Genomic DNA, 16,400 nt, shown 5'->3' with positions numbered 1-16,400 from the left:
TCCTGGAGGGTAGGGCTCCAGGGCAGGTGCAAGACCCATCCTGACCTGCCCGTGTGTCCTTTGGAGTCTTGACATCGTCTTCAGGAGATAGTATTATCTCTGTTGCACAGATGCAGAAAGCGAGGTTCCGAGGGCTGAGTGACTCAGGTGCCTGAGTCACAGTGACCTGGCAGAGACCAAAGCCAGGGTTCTTCCCCCCAAGCTCTGCTCCCTGCTTTCCCAAGTGCACCCTTGGAAGGGACAGTGCTTACCAGGGAGAGCTTTTACTGGGATCCTCTGAAAACCGTGCTTCTCTGATTTTCTAGGTTGATCGGGATGGTGGTGGGGAGGGTCTTTCTGGGGCCTCTCAAATCCTCACCAGCTTCTCTGCCCCCCCGGACCTCAGGTTCCTCCACCACCTCCGTTGACCTGCACCCCGAGCACCACACTGTGGTAAGAGTGCAGGGCTGGCCGGCCCACCTGGACTGGTCCTGCCCCCCAAACAACCCGCACCCCTTCTCCGTCTTCTCCCCCTGCCCCACAGTATTAACAAAACCTCCTCCCGTCACAGATCACAGACAGACAACCGGGACTGGGGATGCCAAAGCAAGGGCCTCATTTGCATAGGCAAGCTCCTCCCCCACCCCTTGATGTGTGCACAGTTGCCATAGCAACATGCCCCCAAAGACTCTTCTTCCCAGTCACCTCCCCTTCCTGTACTGCTTGGAATGCTGGCTCCCTACCCAGGCTGCGAGGGCTCAGAACTCAATCCCTCATTTTACGGATGAAGAAACTGAGGCCCAGAGAGGGAAAGCAACTTGCCCAAGGGCACACCGCGAGTCAGCAGCAGGTCCTTACCTAGAATCCGGGCCCCCTGATACCAACTCCAGGGTGTCTCTCACCCTGGGGCGGGGGGATCAGCTCCCTTTCCAATCATCAGCTTGCTACATTCAGGCTCACCTCGGGCCTCTAGGGAAGACCTTGGGCAGCTACAATGAAGAAATGACCACTGGGCTTTGGGCAGAGACTCAGGGTCAGAGCCAAGCACGGGGCATTGTGGAGGTGCGGATACAGCTAAATAGGCCCCTCTGGGTTTCCAGCCCAGCCCCTCCCCCACAACTCACTCATTCCACAAATATTTATTATATGCCTGCTGTGTGTCAGGTGCTGTTCTAGGCCCCCGGGTTTCAGCTGTGATCAAAGTGACGAAACCCCCTGCCCTACGGGGCTGACATCCTTGTGGGAGCAGGAAGATGATGTGCAAACCACGTGGACGTAATATGTTGGGGTGAGGTGGTGTTCAGAAAGGGGCAGAGGGCCACTTGCTACTCGAGTTAAGGTAATCTGCGTGTTCTTTCACAACTTACCTGTCCCCTGTCCCACACCCGAGGGCAGCTGGTATCTTCATACCAGACTCCGATAGGATTGCCAAGCAATTGATGTGTTTTGGGCGAACGCACCTTGGCCCAGGAGACTGAGGCTTTACCGGTAGAATTTTAAGTAGCACAGGTGGCAGCTGGGAAGATGTTTGGGGGCAGCGGGCTCCCTGAAACGCTGTGGGCAGCTGCCCTTCCTGTTCCTAGCATGGCCTGCAGGCTCAAAAAGATCTATCAGAGGCCCAGCAAAGATCACCTACCACCACGCTCCAGCATCAAAATACTAGACTGCAGTATAGTTCCTGCAGAAAGATGGCCCTTCACCTCATAGTGAGAAAGAACAGCAACTCACAAGTGCCCCTGGAAGCGGACTCCAGATGTCAGGCTCTGTTAGCAGACCCCTCCCTGGGAGGGGGGTTTTATTCCACTTCCCGTGGAAATCTTCAAACGTGTAAGTGGAGAGTAGTATAAAGAAACTCCCAGGTGCCTGTGTGCAGCTCAAGAAACAGCAACTCGAGGCTACTCGGGTTTTCACCCGACCCCCTTCCTGCCCACTGGAACAGCAAACTGGGACTGGTTTTATAAGGAAAGGGAAGAGCAGGAAGGCCCTCCCACCCCAACCTGGAAGAGGAGGGCTCTCCAGAAGTTCCAACAAGGCAAGCCAACAAGGAGGCATTCTTGGGCAGGGAGTGCCCAGGGCAGACCCTGAAGCTGAGGGAGCCCTGGGGAGCCACAGCCAGGATGGGGGCTCCTGGGTCAGCTGATGGGGTAGAGGAGCCTGGCTAAGGGAGCCAAGCCCCATTTCCTGCCCCAATTTCACCTCTTTGTTTTCTTTCCCTCCTCTCTCCCCCACCCCCCCTTGCAATAAAAACATAATTATGGGCTTTATAAAAAAAAAAAAAAAAAGGCAAATTATGGTGACATGCTTTAATTATCTGCCGAGCAATGGCGGGCTGAATTACACAGGCAGGGCCTTGGAGGTTACCTAAAAATAAAGCAAGAAGCCTCATTAAATGCTAATTGCTGCTTTTGCCAACTGAAGTGAGATTTGGGCACCATGTGCCATTCAGTGCCAGGCTGTCTTCAGGGAGGTCCAAGCCCTGGGAGGCTCCGAGTGCCAGGGCCAAGCTCTGCTGGGCACCCAGGGCAGTGCAGGGCAGGCGGTGGGGGCAGAGAGAAGCTCAGATGTCAGGGAGAGTGCCTCAGTCTCCCCTCGCTGTTGAGTGGGCAGATGGAAACCCCAGGCTGGGAGGAGGAAGCTGCAGGCCTTAGTAAGAGCCTCTAAAACAAAGGGCCTGTGGCCTGTCCTCTGGCCAGAGAGGAGCCACGTGGCCTCCTGAAAGGTCAGCATCTTTCTGTGGGCTCCCGAGGACCCCTCCCTGGGCCTGGAAGCTGAGATGGTGTGGGGGCACCTGGCATGGTGTTCACAGGCCACTTCCTGGTCCTTTTTGCCTCTGCCACCAGGGCCTGAGAAGGCAGGACAGGAGAAACAGACTAGGAGACACTGGAACTTCGCATCTGAGCTGGAAGGGACCCAAGCTTGTATACTGCCTCTGAAGCTGAGTCCCCAGGGACCTAGGAGTTCCACAAAGGTGTCCTGTGTGCCCCACTGGCTTGGTAGCTTGGTGGGCTTCTGCCCCGGGCTAGTAGTAGCCTAGCCTTGGCTTTGGGCCTCCACGAGCTCTCGAGTGGGCATTGTTCCCTCTTGTCTGCAGAACCCCAAGGTCCAGTGCCACATCCACCTCGTTCATTACTGCACACCCGCAGCCTGGCCCGTAGTAGGTACTTAATACCTGTGGATTGGATGCGTAAAGAACCAAGTCTGGGTGGGGCCCATAGTTTGCTTTTCTAACAAGTTCCCGGGGATGCTGCTGCTGATTTAAAGGAAAGGTTCTGCCATTGGAACAGCTTGAAAACCACCGAGTTCCCTGGCCCACTGGGCTGCATAGCAGACACCTGGGGAGCTTGTAAAATGTATTGTCACCGGCCCCACCCACAAAGGAGGAGGCTGCAGCCCTGGGGCCTCTGGGCCTCTCCCTGGGAGCTTGCGGACACCCCATCACCCTGCTTACCGAGCAAAGGTCTCTGGGGGCCACCATCCCTCTCTCCAGGGAACCAGGGACACTGCAAAGCCAGCCCCCATCTTTTTGAAGTATAAAATTCCAAAGGCACTGCTCATCTGTCTGCCTCTCTTGGGTGTCCCACATGAACCCGGGGAATTAACAGCATGGCAGAGGGAGCAAAGGTGAGCAGCCACGGGGCTTTCCCACCCATGCATCAGAGCACATCCCAGTGGGGCCCACCTATGGGATCCCAGGCCCGGCTTCACCGGCTGTGCCTTCCAGGTGATGCGTGGCACCCACCCTCCCACACCCCTGCGCCGGGTCTGCCTCCCGGAAGTGCTGGGGAGACTAGTCCCTCCTCTCCACCCCTGACCCATGGAGCCGCACACTTCTCCATTTCCCGGACACGGCTCCTTGGAATTCACACCCCACCCAAGGCTTCCCCTACCTACCCCACCCTATTCCTATAACTATGTTCCTTTGGGATATTCGGCATTTCTAGGCTGTAGAAATGCTGAGGCCTAGATCTTCCCCATCAGACAGGAAGTTCCCTGAGGGACAGGCTGTGTTTCGCCCCTCAGGGCAGTCCCTGAAGGTGGGGCTAGGTCTCCTCCATCTGACTGGCACCCCCCTGAGGCCGGGGCCTGGGTGCCTCCTTTCCACCTGCCCCTTCACAGAGTCCTAGGCAGGCTGGACTAGGCCAAGTCTCAGGAATGCCTGATGGGTCTAAGGCCCACCAGGAGCCCACCCCTGGCTCTGGGCGCTGAGGGGAGCAGAGCAGGCAGCACCCCCCTTGGAAAGAAGTTGATTCTCCCCAGTGGAACCTAGAAGAGGGGCTCCACAGATATGGGGGGCTCCACAGATGTGGGGAGGGCACCTGGGAAAGGCCTGTGCTGAGCATCAAATCCTCCGCCTAGCCTTGGGCCTCAACACCGCAATCGCCTTGGGAGGGAAACAGACCAGAGAGGGGACAAGGTGCCGGGCTGGAGATGTCATTGGAGGACTGGCTGCACTCCCCTTCATCCAAACCGCCCCCCACCACAGGCACGCGCTCACACACCCCGCCCTGGGAGCTTCTGGCAAACACCCTTGGTCTGACCACCTAGTTTTGCCTGATTAGGCTAGAGCACTGGGTAGAATCTATTCTGGGGCGCAGGAACCATCCTGCGAAAGCAAGACAGTGAGAGACACCCTCTTTGCCCTTCCTTTCCTTACAAATACCGAGCATAAAGTAGGTGCTCTACACACACACACACACTCTCTCTCTCTCTCTCTCTCTCTCCCAGGCCCTCCAAGGGAACAGATTGCCTGAGCAGAGGTGAGCATGACACTAGCCCTCCCGAAGGAGTTAGACGGGCTTACATAGGGGGCACTGCCCAGGGCACCATTTAATGCACCAGCCTCACCTCTACACACCCAGTCCCTGCCTGGCCCCCACTGGGGTCCTTCCAGGCCCTTGGCCCTCGCGCCCCACACTTCAGCCAGCCAAGGAGGTAGGAGGGGGTGTGGGGCCTGGGGCGGGCCAGAAAGGGGCGGCACAGGAAGCCTGGGCTTCAGCTGCCGCTGTGGCCTCATTGTGTCGCTGGCTCTGTAATTTACCCCCGGCAGGGGCCCAGCCCCTAAGCTGCTTCCCGCTCCCTCCCGCCCAACCTGCCAACGAAGCCAGCTGCTGTGAACACACACTTGCACACTTGCCGCTGGCCAGGGACAAGCATCGTCACGATGTGGGTGCAATGTGGTTTTACCCCCACTTGGGCCTAAACAGACACACTAGACAGACAAGCATGCATATGGAGGTACCAAGAGCACACACAGACGTGCAGCCAAAACAGACACACACACACAGGGCTGGGGGAGCCACACGCACATACCTGTGCCACACACCTGGCCCACGCGGACACACGCCACACTCCAATCTCTAGGACAGAGACACACATCATCCTAGCACCTGTCACCTGGAGACAGGACAGGCGGGAGGGCAGGGCTGTGGGTGCTGGGAGCCCTGGAAGCCAATTTCTCAAGAGGAGAGTTTCCGGGCTAGATGGAGGAGAAGCAGCAGCTCGTTACGGGGCGGGGATCGGAGGCCCAGGTGTAAGGACTGTGAGAGGAGAGGAAGGGCCAAAACGGTACCTTCCTTAGGGGCTGCAGGGCCAGGGACAGGAATAGAACAAACCCCCTTACTTAGGGGACCGCCAGCGGCTGATTTCTGGAATCTGCTGCAAAGTCCTGGTCCCTCCCTGCCCAAGGCCTCTCCACGCTCCCACTCGATGCCAGCCCCGGAGGCAGCCTCCATCGCCCGCAAGCCCCAGGGTCCATGACCCACTTGCTCCGTGCCTCTAATTCCAGGCTCTCCGGCTGCAGGTTGAGACTGGGGTCCCCCTGCAGGGCCCTCAGTGGATGTGGAGCCAGGGTGCAAAACCATGTGTTTATTTTTATTAGAAATGTTCTCGGTATAAAAACAATCATGCGCTACACATTGTCATCAATAACCATCACCAAACACCCAGGCACTGAACTCCGTGTCATCAGCAGGACGGGCAGGCGGGCAGGCGGGCAGGACACACAGCAGACGGGAGGGGGCAGGCGGGCAGGCTGCGTTCCACAGGGACACACACAGAGGCCACCAGGAGGACGCGGCACTTTGCAACACACGCGAGATTCGTTTTTGTTTTGGCTTTTTTGTGTTTGGAATTTTTTTGAGCTTTTTCTCTTTTGCGACACGGACGGTTTGGTGAATTGGGAGGTGGTGACGGGGAGAGAGCAAAGGCGGGATGCGATGAAGGTGAGGAGGGGGCGAGGACAGGGAAGAAAAATGCACGAGACCTGGGTGGAGCACAAGAGAAAAAACTGGAGAGACCTGGAGACAGAGAATGCATCAGGGAGAGGAGGCAGAGGCAGAAAGAAAGAAGAGTAGAGCACACAGGTGAAGACACAGAGAGAAAAGGCAGCGATAAAATAAAGACAGGGATGGAGACGGACTCGGACGGTCACGAGTGGGACAGGCAGAGACGAAGGGAGAGGGAGAAAACCAACACTGGGGCCCACACAGCCTGGGCCCCTGTGATTTGGGGCCAGGAGGGGCCATGGTCCAAGATGCAGGCTCTTGGGGTGGCCTGAAGCTTCCCCAGCCCCTTGTCCTCCTCCTGTCACCTGCCCGGCTTGCCCAGGCTGCCCAGCAGTGACCGCCGGGGGCTCTGCTGTCCTCAGCACCAAGCCACGTCCGTGGGCGCCCACGGGCAGGCAAGACATCAGCTGGGCCCCTGGGAGTGGCCCTGGCCCGACGCATCAGCCACAAGGGTCTTGGATCCTCCTCTTGTTCGGCTCTGGCGGCCTAGCTAGATTGCATGGTTGGTGTAGGTGACGTAGGTCTGTTTGGTGGCCAGTGCTGGAAGGAGAGAGACCGGGGGTACCCAGGCATCAGGGGCTGGCTTCTTCAAACCCCCCTTCCGCTCAGGCATTGCCCTGCCCACGGCATCAAGTCCAGACCCCTGAACCAAGCAGTTCACAGCCCCTAAACCACATGGTGGCCCCACCCCACCCATCCCATCGCTTGCCCCCCCTTTCCTTCCACCAACCTGCACCCCCCCCACCTCACTGGACTCGCCCAGTCTCTGAACATCCTTCCCACCTCCACATCTTTGCTGGGGCCAGGCTGCTTGCCTGGAGTGCCCTGCCCTCCCCACAGTTGTTTTAGTTAGGACCCCTCCTTAGAACACTCCCGCCCCACCCTCACCCCCCGACGAAGCCCCTGCCACCTCCCGACTCCACCACACTTGAAGAGAATTGTTTTTATTTGTAATATAATTGTATAGCCTTAAAGTATTATCAACAGAAGTTTTCAGGTCAACAGCACACGTTCTAGAAGAACACATGCAAAGAACAGACATTAGACATAGCCTGGCAGCCTAGGGGATGGGAGTGGTGAGTTGGGACGGAGGAAGTAAATGATGGAACCGGAGCAGGGGGGGCTCATGAGGCTAGAAACTGACGAGCTGACCAGTTGGCCCCCGTGCCACACCCAAGGGAAGTGGAAGGCCTCCAGGTCCCCTTGGGCCTTGGTCCGGCTACCCTTCCCATTTCTAGGTGTCCCTGTCTCACCTCAGCCCCGAGGCCTCCTTATCCATACCCATGGCTCTGGCCCTCCCTCAGCCACTCCTGGGGCCCTCCCCACCACTCACAGCTGGGTGACAACATCAGCTTTTCGGGGCAGCACGAGCCTCCTCCTGCCTCTGCCCGGCCGGGGTTCAGACCTCACGGCAGCCTAGTGAGGAGGCTAGGTAAATGCCACCCTCATGTGAAAAATGAGGCACTGGGGTGAGGACCCTGGCCAGGTCCTTGGTTCTGTCCTGTCCAGATCCAGGGTCTCCCTCCATGGCCTGGGACAGCTCAGTGGAGAGTAATCAAGGTCAGCCTTGCCGCTTGGGGTGGGAGTTGTGTGCTGGTGCCCAGAGGAGGCTGGATGGGAGACAATTAGGGGGCCCTTGTTCGCAAAGCTGCCCTGACACCCCATCAGGGTCCTGTCTGCTCAGGAAAGGAGTGCACGGCCAAGGCGCCTGGCCTGGGGCAGAGGGCACTGAGGGGAGCAGTGCGGTGGGCTGCCCACAGTACCCCCCAATCCTCTCTACCCCGTTTTCCCTGGGCCCATGACTGCCAAGTAAAGACTACATTTCCCGAGCTCCCTGCTTGATGGCGTTCCTGCAAATGACACGTGAGGGTCGTGAGGGCTGTGTGTGACTTGCGTGTCATTTTATTAAAACAGATGGTTTCTCCTGTACTTCCTCTTTTCTGCTTTCCACAGGCAGAACAGACACTGAGGGCAACTAGCCTCAGCACAGCCCTCTGGGAGCCAACGGAGACAGATGGAAGAAACCTGGGTCCCCATTCCTGCCCATCTACCACACCAGTGTAGCTGGAAGCCCACTGACATGGGCCAGATTGCTGGGTCCAACTCTCAGAGGGCCCATCAAGTGTGGCAAGAAGCAAACTCGTTGGGGGTGGGGTGAGCAGAGGACGGCACCGCAGGACCAGTGGGGAGGCACGCGGGGTGGAGGGCAGGTGAACGAAAGGAAAGGACAAACTTTCTCCCGGCCAGAGCTGAGTGGAGAGGATGGCCTTATGTGGTTGTGGAAATATTCAAGCAGAACATGAACAATCACTTGGCTGGGCAGTAGCCGGGAAGTTTTGAGTTTTAGGTGCCACCCAGACAGGTGACGGGGCCCATGACTTCAGGAAGAGAGTAAGAACACAGCACCTTACAGTGTGCCAAGACTTGCCACCTTCGTTTCTAAAATGACCCATACGCCTCCAGGGCGCCAGCTGACCATGAGAGAGGAAGGAACATGGACAGCACCCGTGAGGCGCCTGGCTGGGCATACTTGGGGAAGGAACCGCCATGAGGCCAGAGGTGCTGAGAGGGAGGTATGAGGGTGCACAGATCTAGGGACAGGAGCCTCTAATCCCCCCCTCTGTGACTTCCGGAAGCTCTTCCCCCACCCTGCTAGGCCTCAGTTTCCCTACCTGTTACATGAGAGCGGTGGCCCTTTTGCCCCAACTGCTTGTCCTGAGGGGCTCCCCCAGCCCCAGTCTCCACCCTCGGCTATCCAGCACTGTCAGAAAATGAGCCGGCAGCTTAATCACGAGCTGCAGGCCAGGCCGATGAGAATCAGTTCCCCAGGGCTCCATCACCCCCTGGGTGAACTGATAAAATTGAGTTTCCAAACCTGTAAACCCGTCAGCAGCCATGGCTCAGGGGTGAAGGAAAACTGCAGCAGCAGCAAAACCACCAACTGTAGGGAAGTGGGCGCCTGAGGGCGGCCGTGGGGGCACCGAGGCGGGTGAGAGGGGAGCAGGTGGTGGGGGAGGTGAGGGACAGTTGGGCCCTGCTGTCCCTCTAAGACCAGAGCTGTCTCCAATAGAAAATCCAGTCCTTGGGTTCCAGAACCTGGAAGCGCATTCGGCCCTCAGCTACAAGCCAGGGGCCCCAGAGTCCTTCAGCGGAGCTTCGGTCTCACCATCTGGAAAATGGGAGCAGTGAGTCTGCCCGGGCTCCCGGGAGCTAACTGTGAGGCTCAAAGGGAAGCGCTCCGGCCAGGAGTCAGGAGACTTTGGGTCCAGTCCTGCCCTCCCCAGGTCAGGGGATCTCAGCACCTGCCAAGGAGCCCTTCCAACAACTTGAACCTCTCGAGTCTCAAGTCCCTCATCTGTAAAATGGGATAATAAACCCTTGGCTGGCTCTCAGCCACAGGGTGGATGGAAATCCTCTTTAAACCCTGCAAAGGGACAGGGCTGAAATAACTATAGCAATGAGGACAGGGCGGGGAGAGCGACACTCCAGGGGCATCCTCAGCATGAAGGGAGGGACGGGGTGAGGGGTGTGCACAAAGGTCTCCAAACCCATCCCTTACCGATGACAGGCTGTTGCTGCTGGTTTTCAGTCCCTGCCACCTCAGATAACAATTAGCTGGGCAACGGCAAGCACGAGCTGACAGCCCCCATTTGTTGCCCCATGTCTCTGTGCCCAATCTGCCCGCAATCAGGCCCCTGAATTATTTATTCTGTTGTTTGTTTAAAGATACGTGGCCTGCCAGTGACAGAGTGAAAAATGTCCCTGTTTCACAGGAGTGACATCTCCCCACTTTTCCCGCTCACGCCCCCTCGGTCTGGCATCCCCAGAATTAATCACCTGGCTCCTACCCAACATGTCTACAGCCCCTGCTGTCACCGAGCTAAGGGGCAGTGGGGGCAAGGGGCCCTGGCCTCTGGCTTCTACGGCAGCTCTCACCCTTCCCCTGCAGGAAGCAGGGGGCTGGGAACACTGTATGTCCCCTCGCCAAGCCTCCGCTCCCCTCCTTGTCTGGTGGGGGGTGGGGTGGGAAGGGGTAGTAATTGTACCCTGTCCCCATGTGACCAACCTGAAGAGAGGCAGAAGGAACAATGTCTATCACAACTGTCAGGGAAGGTCCCACACTCTGCTTCCCTCCTTTGGAGTCGGAGTGTTAGCTCTAATTAGCCACCCATGGTCCCTGGAGGGTTAATGCCCCACTCTGATGAGCCCAGGGGCTGGAGCTCATTTGACAGACCTGCTCCCGCCCCAGCAGAGTAAGGTATGAGGGATGGAACCCGGGAAGGGTAAATCTCCATGGGAAGGAGGAAAACGGAAGTCAGGGGTGGGGGGTGGGGAGCAGTGAGGGGTCCCTGCTCGGGACAGAAGGGCCTGGCTAGGGGCCGCACGTGGGGTTTCTGCAGATCTAGACACAAAAGGCCAGAGGTGGGGAGTTCTAGGAGGACAGTGCCCCTTCCCATCTCAGAGTGGAGGGCCCACGTGGCACCTGAAGGGAGGGCTGTAGGTCCCAGGGAAGCTGGTGCTCTGGGAGGAAGAGCAAGATTGAGAAGAACCAGAGGTCATTTGGCAAAAGACGGCGGGGGGGGGGGGGCAACACAGAGTCATCAGGATGTCAGTGAAAGGGGTGTGCCAGAAGCCAGGTATACTGCTCTGCCCGGAGAATGGAGACCCAGAGATAGGGAGGCCATGTGAAGTCAGGGTCAAGGGAAAGACACTGTGTGGGGCCAGCCAGCCACCACCTTGCTGTGTGACCTCAGGAGAATCCCTCACCCTCTCTGGGCCTCGGCTGCGAATCAAACCTCTAGCCCTACCCAGGCCTCACTCGAGATCACGGAACAGGGGAGAGGGCTTTGGGAGTAAAAAGTCCTGTTTGGATGTAGGAAGGGACTCTCCTTCTTTCCACAGGTGGCAGTCACTCAACAGGCGGAAGCCGTGCCCAGAAAGGAAGGGAGGATGCTTCACCCGGAGCCACAGGTGGGGAGCCTGTGAGAGGCGCTGCCCCGGCCAAAACACACCAGGGAGGCCAGGTCTCCTATTTCTCCTGACCTACTTGCGGATGACAAAGGGCCTCCTCTCCGCAGCCTGTGCTCCAGACCCTCCTGGAGTCTAGCCCATATCCCTCCTGCTGCCACGGCCGATGTCCATTTGGGGCCTCTGCCCCAGGACTAGAGGCTAGAAGCTGAGTGTTAACTCCCAGGTCCCTCTGGGACTGAAAGTCTCCTGGGCGGGGGGGCTCTGCTCCTCCTTCCCCACCAACGGGAGCCCCCCAGGACTCTCAGAGAGCAGGGGAGGCAGGAGATGCTGCCATTTAAACTATTTGGGCACTTGCAGGATGTCCGGGGAGGGAGCCAGCATCTCAGAGGGGGCAGGGTGACCATAGCAACCCCTCTATCTCTCACCCCACAGGTAGGAGACCCCACGGCTCACCTCCCAGGGCAGAGGCCTCCGTCCTTCTGAGAAGGGAGCAGTGATACTACCGTGGAGGTCAAGTCCAGGCCAGGCACCTGCTGGCTGCGTGACTTGGGTGAGTCCCTAATCTTTCTGAGCCTCCCTTTACTCTTCTGTATTACACAGATGATAAAAATACCTGCCTTTCAAGGCTGCTGTGAAGACGAAAATTGGTACATGGTAGGTGTGATACACAATCAGGGTTTAGGAAATGGTCACCACTATTACAGGTGCCCCCAAGGTCTAACCTGTCCCTCACATGCTCTGCCTCTCTCTCTTCTCAATCTCTTCTCACAGAGGGCTGGCTGCAGGGGGACCAGAAAAGTTGGCAAAGATGGTGGCCTTGCTCCCTCCCATGTACATTCCTGCCCAGGCCGAGACCTTGGGCCTGCCCCTTAGATGCCAAGGTCCCTGTGTCCTTCTCTCTCCCCATCCCCCTCTACTGCTGAGGTCTCCTTGGACAATCCCTTGGGAACACCCTGCTACCTGAGAACTGAGGCCTCTGAAGGCCCTCAGTCCAACTCACTCCTTCCCTTACCCTTCCTGGGGACCCACATCCTGAAGCCCCACACCCTCAGGGCCCTGGTAGAAGGTGGCCAGGCTGGCAGCAGAGCCTCTGTGCCCAGGTGACTTAAGGGCCAGAAGGCAAGGGCATCGAGACAACCCCTTGACCAGAGAAATCCCAGAGTCCCCCATTGTTCTGCATGAACCACATTCCCCCATGGCCTCACCACAGGTGGGCAGATATCCCTGGAAGGGGGTAGCCAGGGCTAGGTGGTGGGGGGGACCTTGAGGTTCTCTCCTGGTTACTAGGATGGGGCGGGGCAGAGGGGCACTAACCTGGTGCATCAGGGTTCTCCCGGAGTTCCCACTCACCTGTGGCTTCCGGGCTCTCCCAGTACCCACTGAGGACCCAGCTCAGGGAGGGGCGTGGCCTGGGTCCCCGGGGGTGGGGGGCGGGCCTTGTTGAAGGAGGAGACTGGCCTGGGCGGGCCCAGAGGGAAAGGAGCAGGGCTGGGCACTCACCTGGGGTCTCCAGGTTCTCGCAGAGCTCAGACTTGGCCTCACCATTGGGCCGGAAGCTGCCCTTCTGCGTGAACTTGTTGGACATGGTGGCGGCGGTGACGACGGCTTTGAGGCTGCGCTTGCGCTTGGGCACATTCTGCTCCGGGTGGAAGAGGATGATGTAGACCTTGGGCATGTAGAGCATCCCCAGGGACACCGAGGCGCTCAGACTCACCGAGACGGTCAGCGTCGTTGTCTGGATGTACAGCTGGAGGGGGGCCAGGGGGACGGCGTCAGAGAAGGCTCCGCCTGGCGCCTCAGGGGCCCTGACCCCAGAGACAGACACACAGAGGACAGACCCCGGGAGCCTTGCCCTGTGTCCCACTGACTTTGGGCAAAAGGGAGTCAAGGTATAGAGCCGGGACTTTAGACCAGACCAAATCCTGGCTTTACCACTTCTAGCTATGTGACCTTGGACAAGTCCCACCTTGTGCCTCAGTTTCCTCACGTATAACACTGGCATGATCTGATAGCACTTACTTCATAGGGTGGCTGTAAGGGTGAAATGACTTGACAAACGGTGAATGGACGTAGAACAATGCCCGGCACGTGCTACGTGCACGGAAGGGTTCCCCACTCCTACGTGCTATAGGGAGGTAGGGCCCTCAGGGGACCACAGCTGAGCCTCCCAGGAGCAGTCCCCTGCGCGGGGCTGGGAAGGAGAGGAACATCTGTTGGTGCAGTAACTCCCAGTGGGTGTGCCACAGCCCCTTGACCAAGCGTCCATTCAGTGACGCCCCCCCCACCCCACGCCACCCTGTGCAGAGCACTGGCACGGGAGCCACAGCGCCTGGCAAGATATGGCGATGGCAGCATTGGTCAAAGCTCATTTCACGCTCACTCGCCAGCACTAACGGTGACAGATGTTTAGCAAAATGAAAGTCCATTAATCTGGGTGTCGGCTAATCCATTCTTCAATAGTGGGGCCTTCCAGGCAGGGCCTGACAATTCCCACCGCCCCCGCCTGGGGTCCCCTCCCCGCCTCCTCCTTCCTTCCCAGTCCTCCAAGCCTCAGGTGCCCCTCTAGCCGCCCCCTCAGCCTGGGTGGGGCCAGAGGAGGCCGAGGCTGTGGCCCCCAGGTCTGGGCATAGGGAAGGCAGGAAATGTTCTGCCCCCTACATCGGCTGTTTCTAGGCCTGGGTCCCCTCCCCTAGGGCCTGGCTGATGTGCCACCTCCTCTAGGAAGCTCTCCCTGACCCCCGGCTTTATCCGACCCCCCCCATGACACCCATTCTCATATCCCACCCCATCTCCTGCCCTTCTCCAGAAATGCCTCATGACCTGGGTCTGAAGGCTATTGTTCCAGCTCCCCTAGGGAGAGAGGCTGGAGAAGCTCTAGGGTCTGAAAGGAGGGAGGCGTGTGACCCTGAGGAAGTCTCAACCCCTCTCTGGCCCTCAGTTTTCTCATCAGTGCCATGGGATGAGAGCACCTAGCTCTCCCAACCCACGGGGCCACCCAAACACAGACCGAAGCTGAGTGATCTTGCACAGCAGCGTGGGGAAGGAGGATGGGAGTGTGGAGAAGCTGTTTCATTGTCACCGTTCAGGAAATGTCACAGGCCCAGGGGAATAAGAGCCTAGTCCCCAGGGAGCACACACCCCTCTGGACACAGTCATCCCCACTCTACCCCACCCCTGCCCTTACACTCCCACCCTCCAGTGACAGCGTTACCTCCAAGCATAACTAGCCAGTGGGAGGGTGCTGACTACCTCTTCTACCTGCTGAGGTGGGCCTGGTAGCTGGGGGGGGGGGGGGGGGGACAGGCTCCACACCACTGGAGACAGCAATGAAGGTCTGGGCTAATCAACATCTTCACCATTGGACTGGATGAGGCTATGTCTCCCTCATTAGATTGGGGGCTCCCTGAGGGCAAGGGCAGTCTTGCCTCTCACACTGGGGGTTCTTGGGTGTAAGGGTCATGTTTCTAAGTCAGATACACCCTCTGCTCCACCTTGTTGATTGGGTGGGGTTAGGAGGGTGCAGTTGGGCCCATGTGGAGTTGGTGGGACCAGGGACAGAAGCCCCTCTCTGAGCCCTGCAGTGGACACAGCCCTGTGTTGGGGACCAGAGGCTTGGGGGCCAGACTCCACTCTGCCCTGACCCACTATGGGATGCTAGGCGCCTCCAGTATCCCAGGCAGAGTCAGCTCCGTGGGTATACACACTTGGTTTCATGCCCTACTGCCACCATCTTGAATGCTGAATCATTTTTGAACAAGGGGCTTTCCCCTTCTTTTTTCACAGAGCCCTGAAAACCATGGAGCCAGCCCTGAGCAGGCGGAGGGGGGGAGGGGTTGTGGGGGGGGGGGAGAGCACAATCCTTGGTGTTCTAGTTTCTATTTTGCTTTTCAGCCTAGGAGCCTTTCTGCAAACAAAATACAAGATGCAGTGTAAACAGATCAAAGCTAAGCAAAGCTGCTCCCATCTGCTGGGGGCCCACCCTCCCAGCCTGGGCCCTGGGGGCTCTTCTGGCCATGCAGGCTGGGAGTGGCCCCCTCTGTGTAAGCAGAAGTGGGGCTGCACGCCCCCAGTCCCTTTCCTTGCCCCAGGGTCTGGAATGCTCACCCCACCCCCAGATCAGGCACCGTTCTGGGGCCTCCTGTGTGAAGGTGCATGTAGCATGCTGATTCTCTCAAAGAAGCAGTGGTCCTCTAGAACCTCTAGAACCCAGCAGGCACCCCCAGAGGGCAGGGGCCCAGGCACGGATGCGGCTCTCAAAGGCAGATGGGGTGAGAGGCAACCTCTGGGACGTGCTTTCTTCTCCCACTCGCCCATCTCCCAGACAGAGGTACCTGAACTCCTGCTCCCCTCTCCAGTCGGGCCCTTGCCACACTCTGTCCTCTGCAAGAAGTCCTGCCTTAGCCTCACAAGTGACCGCTCCCCAGAGTGCAGGCTGGGTTTGATGGGTGTGGACAGAGGTCACCCTGGGGGTGGGGCAAAGGACACAGAAAGGAGCTGCCTGGAGGTCGACGATGCGTTTTCCTGTTTCTGTGCTAGGCCTGGGGGGCAGACGGTACAGGGGGCCCTGCTGAGGGGACTGAGGAGTTCTGCCTGCTCCGTGCTTCTGCCCAGGCCGACCCTAGTGGCTACTGAGATCCCCAGGATCTGCTCAGGCCAGATCGATGAACTTCCCCACAACCTGGACAGCCCCTGGGGCCAGGTCCCGCCCAAGGCTGACTGAGCAGTAACCCCACGGGGTAGAGAAAGCACACTCCAGACGGCTCAGTCATGCCACACGGCTGCAGTGATAACCCCTGGAAATCCGGGCTAATGCTGGGAAATCCGTCTGCCTGCTCATCGGAGCAGCACTGACAGCTTCACTCTGCGCCCGCACCTGCACGCGGGGGGGAAACGGGCACCTGCTGGGCACCTGCAGGCGTGTGTGCACACGTACCTGGGCACACGCCCGTGCCCGCAAACGTACACACCCATACACACACGCATCTCTGCATTCACACGCACACACAGCTGAACTCACCCCTGTACACTCATGCCTGACTCAGACCCCTGCCTGGGCACGTACACACACACACACACACACACACACACGCACACACACACAGCAGCCAGGCCTACAGCTTCCACTGGGGCACCTTGTAGTGCTGACAAAACACAGCACAGATACAG

At 58.4% G+C, this 16,400-nt stretch overlaps 1 protein-coding gene across 1 annotated transcript in view; it reads right to left on the bottom strand.

The window, feature by feature from the left end:
• Positions 1-6,753: 6,753 nt before the first annotated feature.
• Positions 6,754-16,400, bottom strand: part of GRM4 (glutamate metabotropic receptor 4) — a 103,651-nt gene continuing 94,004 nt past the window's right edge. The window contains 2 exon segments of the mRNA XM_047102576.1: positions 6,754-6,803; positions 12,735-12,981. Coding sequence (XP_046958532.1) covers positions 6,754-6,803; positions 12,735-12,981 — 297 coding nt within the window.

This window comes from Lynx rufus, unplaced genomic scaffold (assembly GCF_022079265.1).
Source record: "Lynx rufus isolate CCGP_SWC_20201006 ecotype Redwood Valley unplaced genomic scaffold, mLynRuf1.p SCAF_6, whole genome shotgun sequence".
In the NCBI taxonomy this organism is placed as follows: Eukaryota; Metazoa; Chordata; class Mammalia; order Carnivora; family Felidae; genus Lynx; species Lynx rufus.
The sequence above is the reverse complement of the archived record's forward strand: the minus strand, read 5'-3'. Positions and strand labels throughout refer to the sequence as shown.